The sequence below is a fragment of the Clupea harengus genome, unplaced genomic scaffold, assembly GCF_900700415.2.
Source record: "Clupea harengus unplaced genomic scaffold, Ch_v2.0.2, whole genome shotgun sequence".
NCBI lineage: Eukaryota > Metazoa > Chordata > Actinopteri > Clupeiformes > Clupeidae > Clupea > Clupea harengus.
Genome location: NW_024880208.1, coordinates 1 through 9,952, shown reverse-complemented (window position 1 = coordinate 9,952; position 9,952 = coordinate 1). Strand labels below are relative to the sequence as shown.

Sequence of the window (9,952 nt, the reverse complement as noted above, 5' to 3'; positions counted from 1 at the left end):
AGCTTTGAATTCCCAAGATAATGACATATAATTAATTCAATCTCTCGCAAAAAAAAAAAGTTGTTTTCTTTTGCCTACCAACTTTTTCAAATCTCTTTTCCACCACTTGGCAGCAGACTCTTTCAGTCAGGTTTCCGTGCCAATCACAGCGCTGGAACACCTCTCATTAAGGTTGGAAATAACATACGCCTCAAACTAGACAGAAGCAAAACATCTGTCTTGGTGTTATAAGACCTTAGTGCAGTCTTTGACACTGTTGATCATAATATATTACGACACAGACTAGAGCAGTGGTTTGGATTTTCAGGTGCAGTTATCAAGTGGCTAAGAAGTATGAAACACCCAATGAATAGATGACGTCACCGGTTTGCGTACCTCACTGATCAAAATGCCGATTTACATGGCCTGGCTGGCTGAATATTTTTGTAATTGAAAAAAATGCTTACAGCGAGGTGATAACCTACGGTTTTCACCCTCCCAAGCCACAAACTGCTTGCGACTACAGCAGCGAAGCCATTCAGGAACCTGCTTGGTTATGTTGAAGAGGCACAAGGTTTGGTTTGCGGGGTAACACATTTTGCAGGACAAAGCTATGAGTAGGGTTGCAAAATTCCGGAAATATTCAAAGTTGGAAACTTTCCATGGGAATTAACATGGGAAATTTTGGGGTTATTTATATAACTGTATTTACCTTGTCATATGACAGACAATGGGCCTCATTCTCGAACATTTTCTTAAGTGTCTTCTTAAATATCTTCTTATGAACTTCGAAAGACCAATCTAAGATCTCTGCCGGATTCATAAACGCCTGGAAATGTGTTCTTAAACTGCCAAAGTGTTCTTAGCTGTGCACTTAAATTGAACGCATGTTCTCGTACACCTGAATTTGCATATATAAACGTCCCGCCAGCTTCTTATAAGGGCATGCAACTAAAGACGTGTGCAGAATACACAGAATCCACAGGCAACGCGAAAACAACATGAGACTGATCAAAATCATGTCAAAGCGTAAAGCGAACACCGGTCTGTTATGCCGTGTAGTGCATTTTAAAATACTACTCTCACACGGCAATAGTGGGTTTTACTCGAACTTTACATAAGTGACTTTCAACATACCATCACGTCTACAGCCCGTATGCCTTGTGCATTCTGGGTAATGTAGTTCACTTAATCTGCACATAACACATTTATTTTGTGATGTAGATGTGTCCATTCTATTCCACTATGGCTATATCCACGTGATTGAGTTTAGTCCTTATTTATTTATTCACTGCCATTTGCAATGTTCGTGTAGTGCTTTTATTTATTTTAGGACATCGCATTTTTTTCAAAGTTTCCAAAATTCCCGAGCTTAACTTCCCCATGGAAAGTTTCCAGAAAGTTACCGGAAATGTATGGCCCCTTTGCAACCCTAGCTATGAGTAATAATGGAAGACTTGCACCCATTGTGTAAAGCAGGGGTTTTCAACCAGGGGTCCGTGGCCCCCTGGTGGTCCGCGACGGCATTGCAGGGGGTCCGCAACATGAGCCTACTTTCTGGTCAGAATGGTGGTCCGTGGGACAAAACCAGTTGAAAACCCCTGGTGTAAAGGTTTGCGTCCTTCTGATGGTAAGATCATTAAATCAGGCCAACTCAAAGAAAACAACTTACTCATAGAGTGCAATTAACAGGAGAGCTCGATGGCATTTGAACCATTATAGGACACAATACAAAAACACCTGTCCTGGAATCAATGCAATCTCACTCCTACTTCTACTGCTTCTATTTATAGCCCTCAAGAAGGATGGGTTATTAGGTCTTCATGCAGTAGGCAAGCCTAATTAGAAAAAAACAAATGGTCACGCATTTAAAATCAAGACTTATTTACATTGTACAGAACCCAAAAATGATAATTGTAATAGTTGGTAATGTATGTTGTTTAATTTCCACAAATTTAACTTTGACAAATAAACGAAGGTCTCAATTGAGAGCTTATATTTCAAAAATACTCTTCTTGCGACTAGATGTCGCAGGTTCTCGGCGTCATTTGTAGCATAGCCTACTCGCCTCACAGCTCTCCATTCAAACCCTTTACAGTTCATGGTAAACACCCATGGAACGACTTTTAAAGTCAATTTCGTACTTCCTGGGTTGAAGTAGCTAGCATTGCATCGGCCAATGTGGGTGGTACTTCCTCACACTCTCCAGGTCTATATAAAACCACCATGCGATGAGTTTGTGATTGAAATCACACGGTCTATAGCCTACTAATTGGTGTTTGAAATAGAACTGTTTAAAAGAGTCGTGTCGCATCCTAGCCTAATCATATAAGCATACGTGTCGACGCTTGAATAGGCTACTACTTTGCCTTCGATTGTGCGCCGTGAAAGTGTGACTTGTTGGTTTTAACCGCATTATATCTGCATGGCTAAAGTTGTTGTCCTGGATCTTGACAGCGTTCCTCGCTCAGAAGACAGTAGGCCTAATTGTTATGAAGCATTTACAGGAAAGATCTCAATGATCCTCAGTCAGGCTGGTGAAGTGCATGAACCTGTTTACCTTATTTGTGTGCAATGTCAGGGCTCGAGCGCTACACCACCGGAGAGATTTGTCAGTCTAAGAAAACAGGTCCGTGTCTTACAGGACAACTCAGTTTCCGCTTCGATGTACACAATAAAGCAAGAATTGGATAATCTGGATTTGAGCAATGTTGTGATACTTACGTCTAGTCATCGAAGAGCTGTACTGCAAAAATACCAAGAATCTCTCTTCACAGCTCTGTACAACTTTGAATATATAACTGTGTTTGATGATCAGAGAGCGTTCAGTGATAGTCCTACCAGTCTAACATCTGGTGAGATCACAGAAGTGACAGATGAAGTGAGCACATTTCTTCGGCAGCTCCCAGCGGTTGGAGAAATGACTGTCCTCAAGTCCTCCCTTGTACCTGGTGAGTTACAGAATATTTCTTAGCTCTTTGATTTAATTTGGCAACAGTTGTTCATGGTAAGATTAACATGGTTAAGATTTAATGGGTAGCCTCTTGATTCTGGCAAAGAGGCCCTACTGCACTTTCATCACGCTAGATAAAATAGTCTGCCATTGTCAAAGGGAGATATATTCAAAACATTGTCTAAACCAGTAGGGAGGGAAAGTGAAAACTGCCCCAAATGGTTTCGTTTCTATTGGAGAGCAAATTACATGTAAAATCCCATAGACCGAAAAAACGAAATACTACGAAGCCATATCATTGAAGTTATCAACCAAAACATTGTTTTAGTGTTCGTATAGTAATAACCTAATAACTGTGAAAATGTCAATCGATGTTTTGCCTGAAATGGCCACTTTCGTTGCATAGATGAACTACAACTCAAGTCACATACCCTGTCCACCGTGTACATGCCTCGTCCTTCTCGTTAGCCCCTGACACCACCTGTCAGCTCCCCCTGTGAGAAGCATGCATGCGGTATGCATTGTTTTTGTTATTACAAAAACATTCAGCAGCCAAGCAATACAAATGTACATGTTGATCAGCTCAGTGAGGCGCACAAACCGGTGACGAGTTCCTTATCACCTTGTTACAAAAATTGTGTTGAAATCAAATTGTGGCTGGAAATAAACTATGGTCACCAGAATCAATAAAGTGTATCTCAAAGCATATGTAATCCCACTACCTTTTTCGATGAGGACCGAAATATAATGTCTCTGAAAACATCTCTATAGAGGAACCGATTCATTCCACCAGGGGCCGAGTCGATTACTGTCCCTTCCTATATTTTCTAATTTTCCCTTTGCCTGAATGTGCAAGAATTTGGTTCTCATCTAACCCACTGAAATAGAATTTTTGGAAACAGACGTATTATTTAATAGGTTAAACACTCGTAAACCCTATGACTACTCTGAAGGAGTTACAAGCTTGAGCAGCTGAGATGGGAGAAACTCTGCATACAGCAACTTTTGCCCGGGTTCTTCACCAATCAAAGCTTCATGTAAGAGAGCCACTGTTGAAAAAAAGCTCCACTTTGGTCTCATCAGACCACAGAAGCTTCTTCCACTTGACCATGGAGTCTCCCACATGCCTTTTGGCGAACTCTAGTCGATATTTGATATGAGTTTTCTTCAACAGTGTCTCTCTTCCATAAAGCTTTGATTGGTGAAGAACCCGGGCAAAAGTTGTTGTATGCAGAGTCTCTCTCATCTCAGCTGCTGAAGCTTGTAACTCCTTCAGAGTAGTCATAGGTGTCTTGGTGGCCTCTCTCACTAGTCTCCTTCTTGCACGGTCACTCAGTTTGTGAGGACGGCCTGCTCTAGCCAGATTTACACATCCAGCCATATTCCTTCCATGTCTTGATGAGGGATTTAACAGAATTCCAGGGGATGTTAAGTGCCTTGGACATTTTTTTGTATCCTTCCCCTGACTTATACTTTTCAATAACCTCTTCTCTGAGTTGCTTGGAGTGATCTTTGGTCTTCATGGTGTAACGGTAGCTAGTAATACTGATTACTGAATACTGACCAGTGAATGGACCTTCCAGACACAGGTGTCGTTATACTACAATCACTTGAGACACTGATCCCCATTTCACTAATTGTGAGACTTCTAGCACCAATTGTCTGGACCTCTGTTGAATTAGGTCAGTCACTTTAAAAGGGGTGAATACTTATGGAATCACTTATGTTTCATTACATATTTTTATTTAATTGACATAACTGTGTACAAATCTTTCACTTTGACATTAAAGCTTTTCTGTGAATTTTCTTGTCAAAAAAGCCAACTTATATTGACCATGATTGATTTATAAAAGCAATAAAAGGGTAAAACATCCAAGGGGGTGAAAACTTATGCAAGGCACTGTATAGCCGATCAAATTTCAGTAGCTAATACATGCTTGTGTGAATGGCCAATCTTAATGTGAGACGATTCATTTGCCCCCAGTCACTCAATGGATCTGTTCCTGCACCCCCCCAGAAAAATGAGCATGTATCAACCAGCTTGTTTATTTTTGTTTAGATCTTATAACTGTTTGTGATGTAAATGTTGTTTTCAAGGAAGTCCTCTCTGTGTTCTGTAGACAGTTTCTCACATGGTTTCAGTACTCGGACGGGAGGAATCTCCTACATTAGCACGCTAAGCTCCCTGAACCTCTTCAGCAGCTCCAGCCGTAGAGACCCCAAGGCCGTTGTGCTTGAAAACATTCGGCGTCTTGGACTCCAAGTTGGCTTTCAGCCTCACCAGTTCCACCTGGTAAAGGTGAGAGTCAAATTAAAAGCACAGCAGTAACACACGTGATGACTAAAGTGTTCATTAAGCCTCAAGCTTCAGTGCACAATGGATATGCCTCAAATAGTTTGTCAATAGTCAATAACTGTGCTGTTAGGTTGCAGCAGAGGGCATGCTTTAAAAGGGTTAGCCTCTGCCAGTTAGCCTCTGCCAGTTAGCCTGTGTTGAGATGCTTCCCCCTGAAAGACATACATTCTTCAAAGGGCTAGGAGCCATCATTCACCTGTGTGCTAATTCATTCTGTCAGTTCTCATCATCAGAAGTGCCATGGAATAAACAGAGAAGATAAACAGAATATTTGTTCATCTTAATGAGCATCTTCTTGCACCTCCTTGAGTTTTCTCTATTTAAATGAACCCGTGTGGTAGTGAAACACAGATTTGATATGCCTCTGAAATGGTAGAAATGGACACCCAGAAATATTTGTTTATATCCATTTGTATTTGTTACATTTTTTGTATAACATTTATATATATATAAAAAATGTGAAAAATGTCTTTTTAGACAGATCATGCCAGTGATGTGTGGGTGGTGGGTGAGGAAGGCCCTGAACGCTACGATGGAATAGTGACCAATCAAGTCAACGTTGTCATAGCAGCACCAGGGGCTGACTGCATGCCTCTGCTGTTCACTGACCCTGTATCAAAAGTGATCGGAGTGGCCCATGCAGGTGACTAACTGTAGTTAGAACCGTAATTCATCCTCGGGTCTTTGAACTGTACACCCATTCTCGGTTATTCTAACTCTGCATGTGTAGTAGCTCAACTTTTAGATCAAAGTGTTTGGCAGTTCTGTGGGATCAGTTAGAAAACGAGAGCTTTTGATGCCGTTTCTCTAGAGCAAGTTGGCTTTGGATGAAAGGGTCCGCCAAATGACCAAATATGTAATTATTTCTGTAATATTTTATTATAGTCTGGAGAACTGGGAGGTAGATGGTTTCCATAAGGAAATGAAGACTATGATGAGAAATGTGCTGAATATGATGAAGTATATTGGATTAGAATGGTGGAATGCATTTTTATACAGAAAGGTGATGCCCAGAATCTCTGATATGGATATGATATTTTTAGCAGTCATCAAGCCTTGACAAATGAATGATTTCAGGGCTTATAACTTTACTATCTTTTGTTTGAGAAAATGCGATTAACACTTTTAGTCAACAGGCCGAAGTTCATATTAGATGCTACAGAACATGCATAATCCAGCTGTTTTTCTCTCTTGTTTGTATTGCTTTTCTCCACTAATAAAGGCTGGAAGGGGACACTGATGGGGATTGCTATGGCAACAGTGAATGCCATGGTGACACGATTTGACAGTAAGACAGAAAACATTTTAGCAGTGATCGGTCCATCTGTTGGCTCCTGCTGCTTCAAGCTCGAGCAAGAGTCAGCCAAAGAGTTCCACGCCATACACCCAGACTGTGTCAGGGACGACGGGACATCAAAGCCATACGTCAATATCAGGCTGGCCACAAGGTAAACATCAGTCAATGAACATGTTTATCTCTGATGGTTATCTGCAGGTCAAGACAAACAACTTTACATTTGAAAGAATATTTAAAAGGTAATATGATTTGAATCTGTTAAATAGACAGAAAAGAAATAAGAGGAATAAAAGAATAAAAACAACATGCTTCTGTTGCCTCCTCCATGGTAGATTCTTTCTCCGACCTACCCTAAATAAGGTTAATTTTATGTTCCATAAGAAAGTCCTTGCTCATCGTACTGTCGTTGTGCTTTCCCTTCTAGAATTCTCCTGGAGCAAGGGGGGCTCCTCTCCAAACACATTCATGATGACACTGTGACTGACACTCCCAGTGTCACACTGTGCACCTCCTGCCGCTCAGACATGTTTTTCTCTCATGTTCGAGATGGGACCAACTTTGGCACACAAATTGGCTTCCTTTGGATAAAAGAGTAAGAGGTAACGGCTGCCGAGGACAAAATAATGGGAAATAAGGCGGAAGCAAAGAACTCCACAACGTGAAGTCCATTCATTTTGGATAATGGGACATTCAAAGGCCTAAAGTAAGGCGACCTGTTTGCACTACTACTTTCTTTCACGGACAAGGAACATGTTGGGTAGTTTTTCTTTGGTTATGGTTGGTTCCACTGTGGTTAAGCCTGAATCCTTAAGCTTGCTAGCTGTTTGTTATTGTATGCTTGCTAGCTTACACACGTTCTCCAGATAACATGTTATTTAATCACGGAATTCATTGCGTTTACACCACTTGGCAAAATGATAGAATGTTTATGTTGTTCATCCATTGGCTTGCCTTGACTACACACTCACTCTAGACTCTACTCACTCCAGCTTTTCAATCAACCGTTATTTACTCTGGTTCTTAGTTACCATTCAGAGTTTCCACAGCATTGATACAGAACAGTGATTAAACTGATTTCTCTGTTATAGGGAAATAATGTAGAAGTTTCCAGGTTATGAATAAATATACTAATCGTCATTTCCCTCTTGTAAAAACAAATTGTACAATTGTACAGTTATAACCCAATTAAAGGAACATTGTGTAGGGTTTGGTGGGATCTAGCAGTGAGACTGCAGAGAACAACCCACTGAATACTTCTCCATTTCCATACGTGTAGGAGAAGCTAAGTAGGCCGCCAGGTGCCATAACAACGCGAAAGGCCCTTTCTAGTGCCAGTGTTTGGATTTGTCTGTTCTGGGCTACTGCAGAAACATAGCAGCGCAACATGGGGAACTTCGTTGATGAGGACCTGCTCGATATGAAGGGCTCATTCTAAGCTAATGAAAACACAACGATTCATAGTTACAGCACTTATGAAAACATAATTATGAATACTATATTCGATTTCTGCTAAAAGATCACCTTAAATCCTACATACTGCACATGGAATACAGACACATGGTGTTTTATTTATATTTTTGTGTTACTTTTTACATTTGATTGATGTGCTATTCACTGTATGATTAGAATGTCACTTTTGTAATTTTGTATTTTGTGTTTCAACGTATTTGCTGACTTCAAGTTCCAATGAATTCACGTTACATTGAGTGAATGGACTACCTGCGGAATGATATGGAAGATGTGAATTAGAAGCACAAAACCTGTTGCTAATGGCACTCATTCATTTTCTGCAGTGGTCAGTTCATTGGGGTAGCTCATTGAAATCAATGGAGCTGTATAATAAGCATAATGAAATAGTACTACTACTACTAATAATAAATCTATTGTTTGTTTGTTTTTTCATGATTGTTTTTAGTTTTGTACAGCAGTTTGGTACAACTTGTTTGATTTTAACATGTGCTTTATTAGTAAAGTATACTTTTTACTGACGTGCTTACTGATGTTTTATTTGGCCCTGATGAATACAAAGCATATCAAAAGTATTCACCCTGCTTGAAATCTTTCTCCTTTGAATGTTTTGCAACATTGAATCATGGTGGACCTTGGCTTTTTTTGACACTGACCAGCAGAAAAAATTCAAGTGAAGGCGATCTCAACAAATTATTCTAAATTACTTGAAAATATAAAACAAATGAATTCAAGTCGGTATTTAGAAGATGCACCTTTGGTAGCACTTACATCGTTGAGCCTGTGAGCTTTGCACATCTGGACACTGCAGTTTGCCCCCCCCATTCTTTGCCAAACTGCTCAAGCTCTGTCAGGCTTGCATGGGGATCATGAGTGAATAGCCCTTTCAAGTCCAGCCACAAATTCTCTATTGGATTGAGGTCTGGACTCTGACTCGGCCACTCCAGAACATTGACATTTGTTTTTTGTAAACCATTTGTGTGTAGATTTGACTGTATGCTTGGGGGCATTGTCTTGCTTGGCCCTAGTTTGGTGGCTCAAACGACAGGTGGAAACGGCCTGTTCTGCCTGGGCGGGGTTATTTATCGCCGGGCGAGAAATCAAACTTTCCCTTGAGGTGTGGATTTTGAATATAGGTGTTGCAACATATTCTTTTTTGAAAAGTAAGATTAAAATGTAGCAATTCTAAACATATTTTGGTTAAGAAAGGTATAGTTTTTAACAAACATACTGGTTAGACAGTAGATCTTCACTGATTAAGAAAGGTATAGTTTTTTAAACAAACGTACTGGTTAGACAGTAGATCTACACTGATTAAGAAAGGTACCGTTTTTTAAACAAACTTACTGGTTAGACAGTAGATCTACACTGATTAAGAAAGGTATAGTTTTTTAAACAAACGTACTGGTTAGACAGTAGATCTACACTGATAGAAATGTCGTATTACAGGAGCCATACATGATTGCCTTTGCCGTTCCCAAAAAAGCTAATTTGAGACATCTCTATTCCTCTAGATGGCGCTGTTGTGCTTTACCCAGTTGATGTTTCCTCAAAGCAACACTATATGCAGGACTTGGACTAAGTGCTGATTTACAAATGAAGAAGGGCATAGGCCATTACATTGAGAGCAGTAATGACCTTTTGGGTAAATGTCATGAAGAAGAAGAAGAAGAAGAAGAAGAAGAAGAAGAAGAAGAAGAAATAATCCACAGACAGGCAGTAATGGCTCCACAGCATAGAGTTATGTGGTAACATGCTTACAACTGTATTTATGTCTTCATGAAATACACTTGAATGCTGTATTCACTGTTCAAATGCATCTCAGTATTCATCTCTTTTTTGTACCAAGTTACAAAAACAGTAAGTAAAAAAGCTCAGTAGAATAAATATAAATAAGTAA

At 40.0% G+C, this 9,952-nt stretch overlaps 1 protein-coding gene across 1 annotated transcript; it reads left to right on the top strand.

The window, feature by feature from the left end:
* The first annotated feature begins 1,941 nt into the window (after positions 1-1,941).
* On the top strand, positions 1,942-8,573 carry LOC122131605 (purine nucleoside phosphorylase LACC1-like). The gene is made up of 5 exons (XM_042706255.1): positions 1,942-2,930; positions 5,053-5,231; positions 5,766-5,931; positions 6,511-6,736; positions 7,010-8,573. Exons 1-5 carry the CDS (start codon positions 2,405-2,407, stop codon positions 7,179-7,181), a joined length of 1,269 nt encoding a protein of 422 aa, XP_042562189.1. The 5' UTR covers positions 1,942-2,404; the 3' UTR covers positions 7,182-8,573.
* The last annotated feature ends 1,379 nt before the right edge of the window (positions 8,574-9,952 follow it).

Excerpts from the sequence above, each read along its gene's own strand:
- LOC122131605 (XM_042706255.1), top strand. The coding sequence starts at position 2,405 with ATGGCTAAAGTTGTTGTCCTGGATCTTGACAGCGTTCCTCGCTCAGAA. Across the intron at positions 5,232-5,765 it reads ACCAGTTCCACCTGGTAAAG|ACAGATCATGCCAGTGATGT; the intron begins GTGAGAGTCAAA and ends ATGTCTTTTTAG. Across the intron at positions 6,737-7,009 it reads AATATCAGGCTGGCCACAAG|AATTCTCCTGGAGCAAGGGG; the intron begins GTAAACATCAGT and ends TTTCCCTTCTAG.